This window comes from Panthera pardus, unplaced genomic scaffold, assembly GCF_024362965.1.
Source record: "Panthera pardus isolate Hobbes unplaced genomic scaffold, ASM2436296v1 HiC_scaffold_15, whole genome shotgun sequence".
Taxonomy (NCBI): Eukaryota; Metazoa; Chordata; class Mammalia; order Carnivora; family Felidae; genus Panthera; species Panthera pardus.
Window position 1 is genome coordinate 38,274,080 of NW_026526710.1, and position 16,951 is coordinate 38,291,030.

Below are 16,951 nucleotides of genomic sequence, written 5' to 3' on the forward strand. Positions count from 1 at the left end.
GTTTAATGACTGATGTAGGCATATACTTCAGTCAGGAGTGCTTGAGCTTACAGGGTTAAGCTCTGGAATTCCATTACTTAATACCATGAGGGAGGTAAAAACAGCTTTGAGAAGCTTCAAACTTTATGATATGGAACAGAGAGAAAAGGCGCACAGAGAATTGCAGCAAAGAGAATGTGAAGCATGTAATGTTTACTATCTTCAGTTCTCTTTGCGGCCTCTTAGGCAACAATTTTTTCCTAAATTTAGATCTATATGACAACCCTTCTTATACATTCTTCATATTTTTACGGTGTATACCCAGTGTTTACTGCTCAGTATCCAGGTGAAAATAGTTGTAGTGCATTACCTGTAGCGTCAAAAGTATGCACCATTTTATAAGCTTTACTGTTCCACTGAAAGACTTTCACATCTCTCTAATACCTTACACAATGTTTTAAATCCATTTGATATAGTCCCACATCTGATGGGAGTGTTATCACCCAGAAGCATTACATTTTGTTTACATGAATGTGGTCATACTTTTCCCTAGGGAGGGAGATTTAGGATACAGTGCATAGAAAGAATGATACAGCCTTTATAGTTACAGACAGGCCAATCATATAGTAACCACAGATAGGCACAGGTTCTACAAATAGGTGTCTTTGTAAGTTCCTTCTTTCTTAAAGAGGGATATTTCCCCTAGAAACAAAGTTGCATTGTAATTTTTAAAGGCCACTTTTTTGTGCTGCCTATGGTATGATTGTAAACACGAAGTTCTAATAATACAGTTTCCTTGTTAGCATGGTAAAATAATCCAGGGATAGTCACTAAATGTAGTGCTGAGGACATCTGGGTTTTTTGGTTTTGTTTTTTTAAGTTTATTTATTTTGAGAGAGAAAGGGAAAGAGAGAGAATCCCAAGCAGGCTCTGCATTATCAGCACAGAGCCCGACGCAGGGCTTGTACTCATAAACCGTGTGAGATCATGGCCTGAGCCGAAATCAAGAGTTGGACATTTGATCAATTGAGCCACCCAGGCGCCACTGTTTTGGTTTTTTTAGTAGAGAAGACACACAGCTGTGATAAGAATGGTTTGACAGACTTGATTTGGGCTTTGAAATAATCAAACACAAAGCTATAGAGCACATCAGTGTTGGGCCTGAGGTGGCCAGTGAGGAAGTTACAGAAATTTTATTGGCCTACCATTAATATTTCATGAAGAAAGAGACCAAATTACAGATCTCACCATCATATAAGCTATAGACATTGTGTCTGGGCACTTCAGTTGAATTATGTTACTTTGGGTTACTTTATTTTTCAGAATTATTTGGATATTTTCCTATCTGTGCTGTGGGCAGTGAAGACATTGATAAGTCTTAAGGACTTTACAAATTTTGCAATTTGTTTGAAGTGTTTTGCTGACATTTTAGAAAATTTAGAGCATGCTTATTACTTTTTATTGTTTGTAGAATCCCGTGTGTGTGTGAGGCAAGCTGTGGTTATGCAAGTAAGGTAAGAAGGTCTATTCTTTGGTGCTGCCAAGTGGCCATCTAGGAAAGGCTAAAGCCAGTCAGGGTACAAAAGGTATCCTGCCAGTGTAGGCCATGGACATGGAGCCTGATTCTGAAGGACAAAGTCTGAAAGAGTTGGTAGAGGAGACTGGCTAATTGGTAAGATAAAGAGAACAGCAAAGATAGGGTGAGAAATGACCTAACCTTGCTATTTCATTAGCCAGAGTAATAGAAATAATCATTTCAATTATTAATAAATTATTAATAATTAATAACATTAGAATGTTAGCTCCTCCAGAAATGACCATCTCATCTCATTTTATGGCACTACATAGTCACGAAAACATAAAGTCAGTATATTCATAAATGTAAACAGTTCTTTGAAAAGAAAATGTGCTTTAATGAGGGCAGTGATTACTACCACCTGGACAGAACATACAGCAGGCAAAGCACATTTTACTACCCTTGAGAATGGAGTGCATACTCAGAGGCTTAATTTTGTGTCTCTGAGTTAATCAGGTTCCCTCCTCTAAGTGTTTTTAAACTTTATACTTTAATATATATGTTTTAATATATCAAACAGTATGTTTAATGACAGTATTAAAGTTTTGAAACTCTGATTTTAAAGTATGTTTAAAAGCCCCTATTGAGGGGTGCCTGGGTGGCTCAGTTGGTTAAGCATCCAACTCTTGATTTCGGCTCAGGTCATGATCTCACGGTTTGTGAGATCGAGCCTGAGTTGGGCAGCTTGCTTTGGATTCTCTCTCTCCATCTCTCTCTGCCCCTCCCCTACTTGTTCTCTCTTTCTCTCCCTCTCTCTCTCTCTCTTTCTCTCCCCCCTCCCTCCCCTACTTGTTTTCTCTCTCTCTCCCTCTCTCTCTCTCCCTCCCTCCCTCCCTCCCTTCCTTCCCCTCCCTCTGTCTCTCAAATAAACTTAAAAAAAAATTTTTTTTTTTATGTACACATTGAGGGGCGCCTGGGTGGTTCAGTCAGTTAAGCATTTGACTTTGGCTAAGGCTATGATCTCATGGTTCCTGAGTTCGAGCCCCGCGTGTGCTAACAGCTCAGAGCCGGGAGCCTGCTTCAGATTCTGTGTCTCCCTCACTCTCTGCCCCTCCCCTACTCACACTCTTACAAAAAATAAATAAACATTAAAAATAAAGAAATAAATAAACATTTTAAAAAACCCCATCCTTTAAAAAAAAAAAGTACACATTGATTTCACCATCTTAATCGGAGTATTCTGAAGGATATATATATATATATATATATATATATATATATATATATAGTTTCTTAAGGAAACTACAGATTATTGAAACTTTATCAGGTAACCTAAGAGTATTCAGTAAAGTCACCTAATTTGCAGTATTGTCTGAGGTTTATGAAAACCAGTATATAAACACTAGCTGTTTAATCACAACTCGATTTAATTGTTCACCAGTGTTCGTTTAAATAATCCTAAATCTTTGTAGCAGTAACAGCATAACCTGTATTGTTCAGGAGGTTCCATTTAATTTAGGCTTTTGGAGGCAGAAAAAAAGTCTTGCATTTACTAAAATAAATAGTTTGTATCGGGGCGCCTGGGTGGCTCAGTCAGTTGAGCATCCGACTTCGGCTCAGGTCATGATCTCGCAGTCCGTGGGTTCAAGCCCCGCCTCGGGCTCTGTGCTGACAGCTTGGAGCCTGGAGCCTGTTTCGGATTCTGTGTCTTCTTCTGTCTCTGACCCTTCCCCATTCATGCTCTGTCTCTCTCTGTCTCAAAAATAAATAAACGTTAAAAAAAAAAATTAAAAATAAATAAAATAAATAGTTTGTGTTTTACATTAGATATATTAAAGGAAAAGAGATCAAAATGTAAGTTTTCATATTTTACTAAGGGGTATTAAGTCCTCTAAATCTCCTTGAAAGTATTAGTACAGAAGGGTTTCTTCAAATCTTTTAATTTATGACCATACCTTTAAGTTACCTTTGTTGACAATAAAGCAAAAGGGCTGACAGATAACATCTCCTGCTTTGCTGGAGACATACTTTTCTTTATCCTGTAACTCAGCAAGGACACTGAAATCCTTAAACTACAATGAAATTTTTCACTTTTTTACTTTTTTTTTGAAAGAAAGTTTTTAAAAAATTATTAGTAAATACAAGTACTATTTAAGTTTGTAATTTAGTTTTTATGCAATAGTTTATATGTTCTTTTTCTTCTCAGAAACCAAATGTTTTATAATTCAGTTGAATATAATATATGGACCTATTCCAGGTAGAAAAGTATTACAATTTAGTCTGCTAAACCCTAATTTAAATCTAATTTTGTGAAAATTAAGTTTAAATCATGGCATTCTTTTTAAAATAATGACTGTGGAACCTGTGTTTTCTCCCAGTCTGGGGAGAAAAATGAATATATTCAAAGCATGTGGAGTTTTGGCTTGATTTCTTTCTTGTCTAAGGAGGGTTTTTAACAGCTCTCCCAGAATTATATAAGAACTTAGTGATGCTTTTAAACAATTTAAGAAAGAACTGTAGTACACTTGAGAAATTTTATACTTTTCTAGAAATCCCTAAAGACACACAGTTGACCAGAGTATATTCATATACTCATTTCTTTTTTTGAGTAATCTGCAACTCCTACATTAGAAAGACTGCTGCCTGATTTTCTACTCCTTGACCCACAATTCGGTGGGCTTTCACAGAAAAAAAAGAAAATGAGCCTAATAGTTAATAGAAGAAATTACTCAATTATTAATAATGAAAATTATAGATTATTTTTATCAAGTTATTAGGCAAACTAGAGATTATACAGGACACTTTTATTCCAAGGAAAGGAGATATTTTAATTACTCAGATAAAGCCTGCTTCACTAAGGGCCCAAGAGTAAACCATAGATTCATATTTACACAAATGCTCTCAGTTTCCAGTGCATTCAATTGTCATTGGTAAATTTGTTTTCCAGGGAACAGCAGTTTCCTTTTAAAGAGTTTTGCATTTTAGAATTGTACCCTCCTAGTTCACTTGCAGTACATAGCTAAGCTTTGTAATTCCAGTGGGTTGCATTAAGAAGGAAGGAAAATAGACCTAAGAAGCTTAAAACTTGGAAAAGAGCACAAGAGAAATTTAAGAAATGGAATGTGCAACGTTATAATTTGCATCCACAGAGGATATATGCCTAGAACAAAACTATTCAAAAAAGTTGAAATATTAGGATGGAAATAGACATACCAAGCAGATATCAACAACAAAAAGCAGCTACATAAGTACCAAATACAATAGAATTTAAGGCACAAAGCTTAAGTAGGGTAAAAATCACTAATGAGCCATCCTATGTGCTCAAAATCTATTAAGAAAAAACTTGTAAAAGTATGAGAAGTTGGCAGATGAACAGTTATAATGGAGTATTTTTAACTGCCTTCATCAAAACCTGATGGGTTGAACAGACTAAAGATTAGTAAGCAAATCCATAATAAATTGGATTTACTGCTAGATCAAGCAGACCAGTATTAATAAGTATATATGGTAGATTTGAACAATAAAAGTAATAAGCTTCATGTAGTGTATATGGAAACCTGTACACAACAAATAGAAGTAATATATTATTTTTCAATACATATGCAACATTCGCAAAATTTGTGTACTAGGTCATAAAGGAAATCTTAGCAAATTTGAAAGATTCCATATCATGCAGAGCATATTCTCTGGCCACTGTACAATTAAATTAGAACTATAAAAAGTATGGTTTATGGGGTACCTGGGTGGCTCAGTTGGTTGAGTGTCCGACTTCAGCTCAGGTCATGATTTCGCTGTTGGTGAGTTCAAGCCCCACATCGGGCTCTGTGCTGATAGCTCAGAGCCTGGAGCCTGCTTCAGATTCTGTGTCTCCCTCTCTCTCTCTGCTCCTCCCTGACTTGTGCTCTGTCTCTCTCTCTCTCAAAAATAAATAAACATTAAAAAAAATTTTTTGTCTTAAAAAGAGGTAAATATATAGAAACATGAAAAGCTTTCCCTAGAAGTTAAAGAGGAAATCAAAATGGAAACTCTAAATTTGTTGTAAAGGTATTATATAGCAAAATGTATTGTATGTCAAATGTGTGGGTTACAAATAAAGTAAGAGGTAAAGAGAAAATTACAGCTTTAAATACAGTAATAAAAAATTTAAGAATGAGAAATTGAGAATTCCTTTCAAGAAGCTAGGTACAGAATCTCAAAGTAGAAGTAAATAATGCACAAATTACTGAGGTGGAAAAAAATATATAGAACACATCAGTAAAAGCAAAACCTGTTTTTTTGAAAACAAAAATTTTGTAGGAACAATTTTTATAAAATTTTATAGAGCAGGCCTGACCAAGGAAAAAAGTGAAAAGGTAGCAGTAAACCATTTTAATAAAATAAATAATAAAAATGGGCATAATTGAAAATGACAGATATTTAAAATATGTAAGAGAATATATTTTTAATTTCTGCTAATACCTTTTTAAATCTAATTCTGCAGAAAAATTTAATTACCAAATAGATTCACAAAGAAATAATAAACCTAAATAAATAAAATATAGTAGTCAAAATGATACCTTTTGAATGACATCAGGCTCAGATTTTTTTACTCACATATTATCAGCACTTCAAGGAATAGATGATTCTTATTGTAAATGAAATTTTTCAGAAATTATAAAAGGAAGAAAAGCAACAGGTCCTTAATATGAGATTGATTTAACTTTTAAGTAAAATCCCAATAATGACAGAACATGGGGGGGAAAAAGTGTATATATCAATACAGTAGAGGTGAAGAAAAAAAATTTTAATAGGATTTATCCTAGGAATGTAAGTATGGTTCAACATCGGGAAGATTAATGTAATACCAAATTAAGCCTAAAGGTTTAAATATTTTAAAACTATATGATCATCTCAGATGCCAAGAAAATTCTTACAGTAAAATCTAACATCCAGTACAAAAACAAACCAGAAGGGAATTTTCCTAACTTGAGGGAATTAATAAAAACCCTATGGCAAGTATCATACATAATGATCAAACTTCCAAAAATATTCCCAGTAAATTCAAGAAAAAGGCACAGATGTCTGCTAACCATATTTCTGTTCAACACAATAGTAGTGGCGGACCTAGCCATTTCATTAAGAAAAAAGAAATAAGAGTTATAATTACTGAAGAGAAAAGACTGAACTGACTCTATTTGAAGGCAGTAGAATAGTCTACAGAGAAAATCCAGGAGAACCAGCAAACTATTAGGAGAATTAAGAAGGCTTCAGCAAGGCTACAAGAGACACATCAGTGGTATTTTACTCTCTAAGCAACTACAAAATGTTAGTCAAAATAGCAATGAAAACTAATACCTAGAAGAAATTTTCATGGAGAAAATTATAAAAATGGAGAGGTACAACTATGTTTATAGATAGGGAAACCCAGTGCCATTTCTCCCCCAAGTGTATCCATAAATGCATTGTGTTTTGAATCAAAACCAAATGTGTTTTTTGAGGAAACTTGAAAAGTTGATATTAAAGTTCTTCTGAAAAGCCAAGAGTACTAAGAAAAATTGGAAGAAATTGGAAACAATTGCCCTATCAGATATTAAGACCTGTAATGCTCTAGTAATTGAAACAGTAAAGCAATTATTAGTACAGGTATAAAGAAGAAAAAAAAAAACTAGAAAAATAGAAAGCACCAACTGAAGTTTGAGATACAAAAGTTACATTACAGATTAGTGAGGAAAAGATGGATTATTCCTTTTTTTTATTTTTATTTATTTATTTTTTTTTTTTGAGAGAGAGGGCTGAGGGGAGGGACAGAGAGGGAGACAGAATCCCAAGCAGGCTCCATGCTGCTAGCACAGAGCCCCACATGGAGCTCGAACTCACAAACTGTGAGATCATGGCCTGACCTGAAACCAAGAATTGGATGCTTAACCGACTGAGCCACCCAGGCACCCCGAGATGGATTATTCTTAATAAATGTTGCTTGGACAGCTCACTCATATGGAAAAAAATACAATTCAATTCATACCTTATTACATGCACAAAGCTGAATTCCAACTTAATTAAAAGTCTAAAGGAGAGGGGCACCTGGGTGACTCAGTTAAGCGTCCGACTTCGGCTCAGGTCATGATCTCACGGTGCGTGGGTTCGAGCCCCGCGTCGGGCTCTGTGCTGACAGCTTGGAACCTGGAGCCTGCTTCAGATTCTGTGTCTTCCTCTCTTTGCCACTCCCCCACCCCTCCCCTCCCTCTCTCTCTTCCTCCCTCCCTCCCTCTCTCTCTCTCTCTCAAAAATAAACATTAAAAAAATTCTTAAGTCTAAATGAGAAAAGCAAAACTGAAACATTTAAATATATATATATATAATGTGTACATTTGGAGCAGGGAAAGATTTCTCAAGTCACAGCACCAGTCATGAGGGAAAATACCAATATAGTTAATATGAAAACATAAAAGTTTGAATAGTAAAAGATACCATAGAGGGGCGCCTGGATGGCTCAGTCGGTTGAGTGTCCCACTTCAGCTCAGTTCATGATCTCACGGTCTGTGAGTTCGAGCCTCGCGTTGGGCTCTGTGCTGATGGCTCAGAGCCTGGGGCCTGCTTCGGATTCTGTGTCTCCCTCTCTCTCTGCCCCTCCCCTGTTCATGCTCTTTCTCTCTCTGTCAAAAATAAATAAACATTAAAAAAATTTTTTTTTAAAAAGATACCATAGAAAAAACCATATCAAAGTGAAAAAACAGCCACAAACTGGAAGATACTCATCACCTGTATAACTGAAGAAGATTAATATTTTGAACATTCTATCAATAAAAAGACAAGCCAGTGGAAAGCTGGAAAGATGGTATGTGCAGGTAGATTGCAGATACAGAAACCTAAATCACTGATAAGCTTATAAAAGATGCTAACCATCTCTAATAGCCAAAGGAATTAAAATGATGAGGCAGTCGTTTCACACCAAATTGACAAAAGCAGAAAAGCCTAACAACAAATGGTATTTGCAAAGGTGTGGGAAAGGATGCTTTCATACACGCTGGTTGAAGTATAAATTGATTCAACCACTTTGCAGAGCAATTTTATAACTAGCAAAATTAAAACTTCTGTTCCTAGATGTGGCCCCTAGAGAATCACACACACATGCACAAGGAAATAATTAAGAAGACTCATTGTTTGTAAATTATGTGTTTGTAGGTGGAAGTGGAAACAATCTAAATGTTCATAAGCAGGAGGCTGGTAAATTACGGTAAATTTATGCAGTAGAGTTCCACAAAGCACTGAAAGTGGGTTAACTGGAGCAGAGATTGGCAAATCTAGCTTGCCACTTGTTTTTATAAATCAGTTTTATTGCCTCACACCCATGCTATAACATTCACCTGTTGTCTATGGCTGCTTTTGTACTGCCCCAGCAGAAAGTCGTAGTTGTGATGAAGACTGTATCATCCACAAAGCCTAAAATAATTTACTAATTGGCCCTTAACTGAAATTTGCCAACCCCCGAATTATGTTAAATGTATTAAGTTGTATAAATTTCAGTTATAATGTCGTGTGAAAATAGTTTATTGCAGAATAATATGTATAGAGTTTGAAAACATGCAAAATACCTCAATATGTTATTTATAGATGACTACTTATGTAGCAATAATGTGAAATCTGCATTAGAATCATAAACACCAAATACATGGTAGTGCTTACCATAGAAGAGGAAGGGAGAGGGGAGCAGAAGAGGGAGGTTACAGAGGAGGGCTTAACAGTTTCGATAATATCTATTTCTTTAACAAATGTGGAACAGGTAAAAATGTTAGGATTTGACATGTCACTGGATAGAGGGACATGAATGTTATATTACTTAACTGTACCTTTTTGACATTTAAAATTTTTCATAATTTAAAAATTAGATAATTTGATATCAGCTAATGTGTTAATGATGACAAATTAAGATTTTAATGAGAATGCTCTTAATTTTTTTTCTAGCACAGATTTTTAAAGTACTTTGTATAAATGATAGAAATGGGATATTTCATACTTCAGTTTAATTTTACCAGGAATATTATTTACATGTACAGTTTATTGACAGAAAGGCACATAAAGATAAATAAGAATAGCATGATCCTTTTTGGGTTTAGAATAATAATCAGGAAGGCTGAAAGGCCTGAGCTGAGATGTGCAGTAAAAGCTAAGGATGATAAAAGACCCTTTGTTCAAGAAACAAAACAAAGAAATATTTGACCCATTGCGTGATGTAAATGGTGTAATTTTCTAAATAACCAAAGAAAAGTAGAACTAGAAAATATACATTAAGGAAGAAATAATGCACTTGAGCGTGTCAGTTTTAGTCTCAGTTCTGTCACTAGCTGTGTGATCTTTCAGAGCTTATAGTTTCCATAAGCATAGTGTGAAGCAGTTAGCTTGACTGATCATACTGGTCCCTTCCCACCTCCGATTCAATGTCTTGTTGACTCCTGTTTTCAGTCCACTATTTCCATCAAAAACTATATTCTAGGGGCGCCTGGGTGGCGCAGTCGGTTAAGCGTCCGACTTCAGCCAGGTCACGATCTCACAGTCCGTGAGTTCGAGCCCCGCGTCAGGCTCTGGGCTGATGGCTCGGAGCCTGGAGCCTGTTTCCGATTCTGTGTCTCCCTCTCTCTCTGCCCCTCCCCCGTTCATGCTCTGTCTCTCTCTGTCCCAAAAATAAATAAAAAATGTTGGAAAAAAAAAATTAAAAAAAAAAAAAACTATATTCTAGCATAAAAAATAAATGTGGGAGGGGTGCCTGGATGCCTTAGTAGGTTAAGTGTCCGACTTCGGTTCAGGTCATGACCTCACAGTTTCGTGAGTTCAAGCCCTGTGTCGGGAGCCTGTCATGTGGAGCCTGCTTCACATTCTTATCTCCCTCTCTGTCTCTGCCCCTCCCCTGCTCACGCTGTCTTTGTCTCTCTCTAAATTAAAATAAGATAAAATAAAATAAAATAAAATAAAAATTAAAAAAGAAATGTGGGAGACCAAAAGCCCAAGATAGATGAAGAGTTTGTACACAACACTAGCCATTTCAGTTCATCTCTCCAAGCCAGGAGGCTTGTTTGTATTCCCGACTGGCTGAACTACTTAAGGTCTTCAAACAGACGAGTCTTTTACTGGACTTAGAGTCTTGGTACCTCCTGTTTTCTTTCTTGTCACATACTCTCCAACTCAAGATTTGCTCCTATAGTTTATAGTTGTGCTTTTTCCAGGCAGTCTTCCTCGAGTTGCTTAGGCAAATAGATGGAGGGTGGAACCTCTCACTGGAGAAAAGCGGGTTTCATGGGCAAAATAAGTGTGTTTTACTTTGGACATGAAATCTGATCAAGTGTCAGTTGAACATTCAAGTAGATATGTAGTAGCTTTGTAAGTATACAGATTTGGAGTTTAGCAACAAGGTCTAGGATGAGAGTATAGATTTGGTATATGGTATAGTTACCAGCTGTATGTAGTAATTAAAGGAAAATACAGACTGGAGAGAGAAGAAAACATTATGCAGCATCATGCAGAATCCTGAAGAAAATCAGCATTTAAGGGGCAGGGGAGTCCGGGAGAGGAAGAAGCTTGAAGAGTAGCCAGTGAAATTGGAGAAAAACTAGAGAAGTGTGACCTTGTGGAAGCCAAGCATATCAAGTAGGATGAGGACTCTGAAAAAAATGTTCATTGTGGGCGGGTGGGGGGACACAGTTCATTGGATTTAACAACAAGTAAGTCATTGGTCATCTTGGCAAAAACAGTAAATTGGTAAACAGAAAGCCACAGATTGTGCAGGTTGAGGGGTGAATTGGAAACAGTTCTTTCAAGAAGTTTGGCTGTTAGGGAATATGAGGGGAGGCTGAGGATCTCTTTGAGAGAAGTTACTTAATGGTAATAGAAAGGAGCTTGGAAAGAAGAAAGGGTTGAAGAAAGGGGGGTTAACTGATGGGACTCAGTTAACTTAGGGAGATTGGAACTTCCAAATGGAAGGATTACCTTTAGCAATGAAGATGTCGAGACAGAAGAAAAAAGGTGAAAACAAGGATGTGGGTGAAGCTTCCAATTTATTGAAATATTTTCATTGAAGGTGGAGGTAGTTGATGTACTGAGAGTGGAAGGGTAGTTAAGTAATGCTTGTAATATGTTGAAAGGGTTTGCAGTAATTGCTGTGGAGAAGAGGAAAGAATTACAGCCTTGGAGAATAAAGAAAGATCACTGATTAGAGACCAGAATTTTAAGTTAGAGGCAGTAGCATAGGGGGATACCATCTGCAGAGCTGTGTGGTTTGTATTTTCTTTCAAGTAGCTCCGTCTGCAACCTTCATGGGAAGCCTTCGTGTTGATAGAGGGAAGGTGAGTAACTTGGTTCGATCTGGTGTTGCTGTTTTGCCCAGTAGATGTGACAGAAGTATGGCACAAAGGTGTTGAGGAAGTTGGCAAGAAAATGGTTGAAGAGAGAAACCAGAAAGTCAGGACCAGGACTCAGCCAGCTATAGCCGCAGGCTAAATCTGACCCACTGCTTGTTTTATTTTATATTTTAATATGTTTACATAAGTACCTACATAATATAATATGCCTCTTGGCTCACATAGCCTAAAATATTTAGCATCTAAAGAAGGTTTGCTGACCCCTTATCTTAACCAAAATAGGATTACTATAAAAACAGAATGGGACTAACAGGCAGAAAATAGATGATTCAAAGGACTTAAGGTCTCAGGTCCTGGGACAACTGAGTGAGAGACTGGAAGAATCAGAGGCTATGGTGAGAGGACTGTGAATTGAGGGTTTCAGAGCTGGGTTATATTTCTGGTTTGCTGTATCTTGACTTCAGAACCACAGATGTAACAGTGCTATCTACCGAAATAAATATCTCATGGCATAAAATAGTTTAAAAATCTGAAGCCTTTGCTCTTCTGTCCTAGGGCTTGTGCAGTAATGCCTCATATTCAGTGAGCACTCAGTAAATATTTTTTTAATTAAAATCTTTCATTTTTGTAGTAGAATAACCTGTACCTTTAGGCAAAACTTGAATTTAATGTGTTTTGTGTTGTGTGTTTTGTTTTTCAACTAGTTGATGGATTTACAACTGAGTGACAGTAACTTTCGCCGACACATCCTGTTGCAATACCTCATTTTATTCCAGTATCTCAAGGGGCAAGTCAAATTCAAAAGGTGAGTTAATGTGAGTAGTAAATGATTTCCAAATAGTCCTTTCTAAAAGAGGACTTACTGATGTATTTTTCCTATGTGTCAGACTCATTTATAAGGGTCACATCCCTGAAACCTTCCTTTTGCGGCAACACTAGATAATCAGACACTTTTGTTAGAGATACGAGATGTTAGGATATTTGTTTTAGAGAAAGGTATTGACTGGATCTGCTATCAGTGTAAGTCTCTCCTGATGAGCGCCAGGGCTTCCTAGGGGTCCCCCAGTTGTGTGGGTGCAGGTCTCTCTGTTCCAGACATCCACTGTTCCCCTTTCACCTCACTCAGACCTTCTCCAAGCCTGATTTGCAGAGTAAATCCATAATACTTCTCTCACAAGACGTGGAGCTGTCTTAAGCCTTTAGAACTCAAAAGAATAAAGTAAATCTTTGAAGCACAGAGGAGTTCCAGTTTCTTTGGAGTTTCAGAAAACCTGATCAGTTCCTCTAGTTCCTGAGTACCTCCACCTGCAGCACAGACCACTTCCTCTTGTCCTATCCATAACTCAAGTAGAGTTCATCATTACTCAATGGCACTTTTAAGCTGCAAAGCAGTGTTGTATTTATTAGTTGTGTGAAGACCTGCTGGCTTTGAATCCCGCTTTCATCAATCACTATGTGCAGTTCAGCCCTTTCAGGCTTTTGATTTTAATATAACAAATAGCAAGTACTCAAAAACGTTATTTTTTTTATCCTGCTATTGTTGAGTTTTAATATAGTTTGGTGGAAAGATCAAGGACTTTGGAGCCAGACCTAGGTTTGAATTCAAGCTTTGTTGTCTTGGGCAAATCACTGAGCCTTTATGGCCTCTGTTGAATACACACACATCCTCATTCTAGAATTAAATGAATAATGTGTGTAAAGTGCTCAGATCCTGGCACAGTAGTCTTACCACTATTTACTGGCTGGCAGTAAAGCACCTAGTGCATAGTGAGAGCCTAATTAATGGCACCCATTAACACTTTGGGTCTGCCTTCACCCTTCTCTAGGGGTGGGGTTTTTTTTTATTCATTGTGTTTTGATTGCCTTTTAAAGAAATGTAGCATGCTTTATCTGGATGTGCACCATGTAGAAGAATATGTTAATATTAGAGGTTTTCATTCCACATTAAATTTATTTTAGGAAACCTTCGTTGCTCTGTTCATAGTTAATCAGATTGAGTGTTCTCCTTTATACACCTTCATGTCTTCAATTCTGATCATCTTAAGTGAAGTGCAAGAATTTTCTCTTATAATCCTATTCATATCTTGGTAACTTCTGACACTGTTTACAATCTGGTTAACTTAATCTGTTCTAGGCCTTGGGTTTTTACAAGATAGTATATAAGCCTTAAAATTGAATACACATTGCTGTAACTTAGTGTGCTTTTATTGCTTTGTTTCCTAGTTCAAACTATGTTTTAACTGATGAGCAATCACTGTGGATTGAAGATACTACAAAATCAGTTTATCAAGTAAGTTCAACATGCAACAAACCCATGATTGAACAAAATGGAAATTTAGAATTTTCTTTGTTTCAGCCCCAAATAGGAAAATAAGGATAAAGTTAAGCTCAGGTACAAGATCACAAACACTTCTTGGTTCCCTGCCTACAAACCACACCCATGATGCAGAAAGTTGTTGAAAGCTTAGTATATTCTTTCTAATCACAGCTACTATCTGAAAACCCCCCCGATGGAGAAAGATTTTCAAAGATGGTAGAGGTATGTATTTTATATTTACATAGCCTTCGTAGCACCAAATAGAATTTCAAAGGTCTTCATTATATAAATATAATTTGTTTTTCCCAGCATATATTAAACACTGAAGAAAACTGGAACTCGTGGAAAAATGAAGGCTGCCCAAGTTTTGTGAAAGAAAGGTAAATATATACGCATCTCAAGCAATATGAGAAAGGTATTTCAAAATACCATTTGACATTATTTCACATTATGGATAGATGTATATGTGTATTGCATATTAAAAAGTGTAAGTAGAACTGTATAAGAATACAACCATTTTGGGGCATCTGAGTAGTTCAGTCACTTAAGGGTCCAACTTTGGTTCAGGTCATAATCTCACGGCTCATGAGTTTGGGCCCCACATCAGGCTCTGTGCTAACAGCTCAGAACCTGGAGCTTGCTTTGGATTCTGTGTCTCCCTCTCGTTCTTTCCCTCCCCTGATCATGCTCTGTCTCTGTCTCTCTCTCTCAAATACATATTTATTGAAATAAATAAATGAATTAACAAGAATATAATCATTTTGATTTATTTCTTTTTTTAATTTATTTTTATTTTGAGGGAGAGAGAGCGTGAGCAGGCAGGGGAGGGGCAGGGAGGGAGAGAGAGAATCCCAGCTGTGTCAGCACAGAGCTCAACATGAACCCAGAAACCATGAGATCATGACCCGAGCTGAAATCTAGAGTCAGATGCTTAACCAACTGAGCCTTGCAGTTACCCCTGATTTACTTCTAGTTGAATTTTTCACCTTAGATTTCTTGTCATTAAGTTCCCAGAACAAATTATTATTATTTTTAAAATGCTATATGTATCCACTCCTTGCAATTTGTTCCCTGGTGTGGGATTTTTGTCTTCTAATGATTGTTTTATAATAATATGAAGCTTTGATGTTTTTATGGGAAGAAAACAAGAACTGGATTTTCTTTTACATTAAACACTTTGATGTGTGCTATCCATTTGTAAGTCCAGTGTGTTTTGTTCACCACAGAACGTCAGACACCAAGCCAACAAGAGTAGCTCGCAAGAGAACGGCACCAGAGGACTTCCTAGGGAAAGGACCCAACAAAAAGATTCTAATGGGAAAGTAGGTTAACCTTAATACCATCTCCTATGTGGGATGGTATTAGTTTTTTTATATTTTGAAGATGTTACTGTAAGCACTCTCCAGTTTTTGTGTTTTTCAAGTTTTTTGTGTTTGGTGCATACATAGATGACTAAAGCAGACCACACACTGTCAATCTCGATGGCCCATTACATGGACTCATGCAGATAGATAAGCTTCCATTTTGTTTCTTGCTCCCAAAATCCATGGCTCTAGGCTATGCCATTTTTTTTTCCATGTCGTAGACAGTACAGTCGCTGTTAGAATGATCGCTGTTAGAATGATCCAGCTCATTTCCAGCTGCTGTAAGGTACCACGATCCTTCAGTTTCTGTTACTTTCCGGTTAATTATTCATTGCTTTATACTCTACTTGAATATTTTTAGAAAAAACAAACGACTGTAATCATTAAATATATGCTTATATAGAAAATTTGCTAAATAGCAAAATTTAACGAAGAAATTAAAACTCATTCTGTCACCACCTAAAAATTCACTGTTTAAGTATTTTTACAATTTTAAGGCATATGAGGATGATGTCCATAAAAAAATGTATTTGTCTGTTTTGTAGTGAGGAGTTAACAAGGCTTTGGAATCTCTGTCCTGATAACATGGAAGCTTGCAAATCAGAGACAAGGCAAGTTTAAAATGTTTCACATGAAGTATTGCTTTTCTCACATGTCAAGTGAATGAAATGAATTTATTGTGTTGACTTTGGCACAGCAGAGTATGGTTTCCCATCATGAAACACCTAGAAGCACTGGCAGAATAATTTTAGAAATCACAAGGAAATACAAATTCATAAAAGAAGAGGGAACTGAAAACCGAAGTATGAGCTAATATGGTTGCTTCTAGCTGAGAAGTTTGCAAATGATTTCCACTTTGGGGAGCCAGGGAACTTGGGTTGTAAGAGCTACAGAACGACAGAAGGTAAGGCCTTAGGCCTGCACACATTTGCAACTGAGTTTCCCTTGAATAAATTTCAGGCCTTTGAAGCACTGCACTGAACGTAAAAGAACAGATTAAGGAAGAAGGATTTGCTCACTGGCACAGGAACAAGCTTGTCCATTTCTACCTGGGGTGTGGGTGAAAAGGAAAAAGTACTCCCTGAGAAATTATAACAAGTCTAGTGTCATGCAGTCCTACAATTTAAATTTATCCTACCTGCAGTTCAAAGGAACCCCCAAGTTAAGGGTGAATTAAAATGTCTCAGTCTGATGATAAAAATCTTTCTGGAGGTCACACCTTCAACCTAAGCCATACAAGGATCCTCCAGATAAAGTCTGATAAGATAACCATCCACACTTAAAACATTCAAGAAAACAACCTACCATGAGAAAGAATCAGCAGATAGAACAACAGAACTTAGACAACCACTTCAGGTAATAAAACCATCAGGTAAATACAGCTTAAAATAAGTATATTTAAGATAGCTAAAGACATAAAAGAAGGAAATAAAAATTTTAAAAAGGA

General features: G+C 36.6%; 1 protein-coding gene across 1 annotated transcript in view; it reads left to right on the forward strand.

The window, feature by feature from the left end:
* THOC1 (THO complex subunit 1) overlaps nt 1-16,951 on the forward strand; it is a 59,369-nt gene that overhangs the window by 34,177 nt on the left and 8,241 nt on the right. Inside the window, exons 12-17 of the mRNA XM_019418337.2 lie at nt 12,528-12,628; nt 14,047-14,113; nt 14,312-14,362; nt 14,450-14,520; nt 15,367-15,462; nt 16,050-16,115. Of these exons, the coding sequence (XP_019273882.1) occupies nt 12,528-12,628; nt 14,047-14,113; nt 14,312-14,362; nt 14,450-14,520; nt 15,367-15,462; nt 16,050-16,115 (452 nt within the window). The remainder of the gene's footprint in view (nt 1-12,527; nt 12,629-14,046; nt 14,114-14,311; nt 14,363-14,449; nt 14,521-15,366; nt 15,463-16,049; nt 16,116-16,951) is intronic.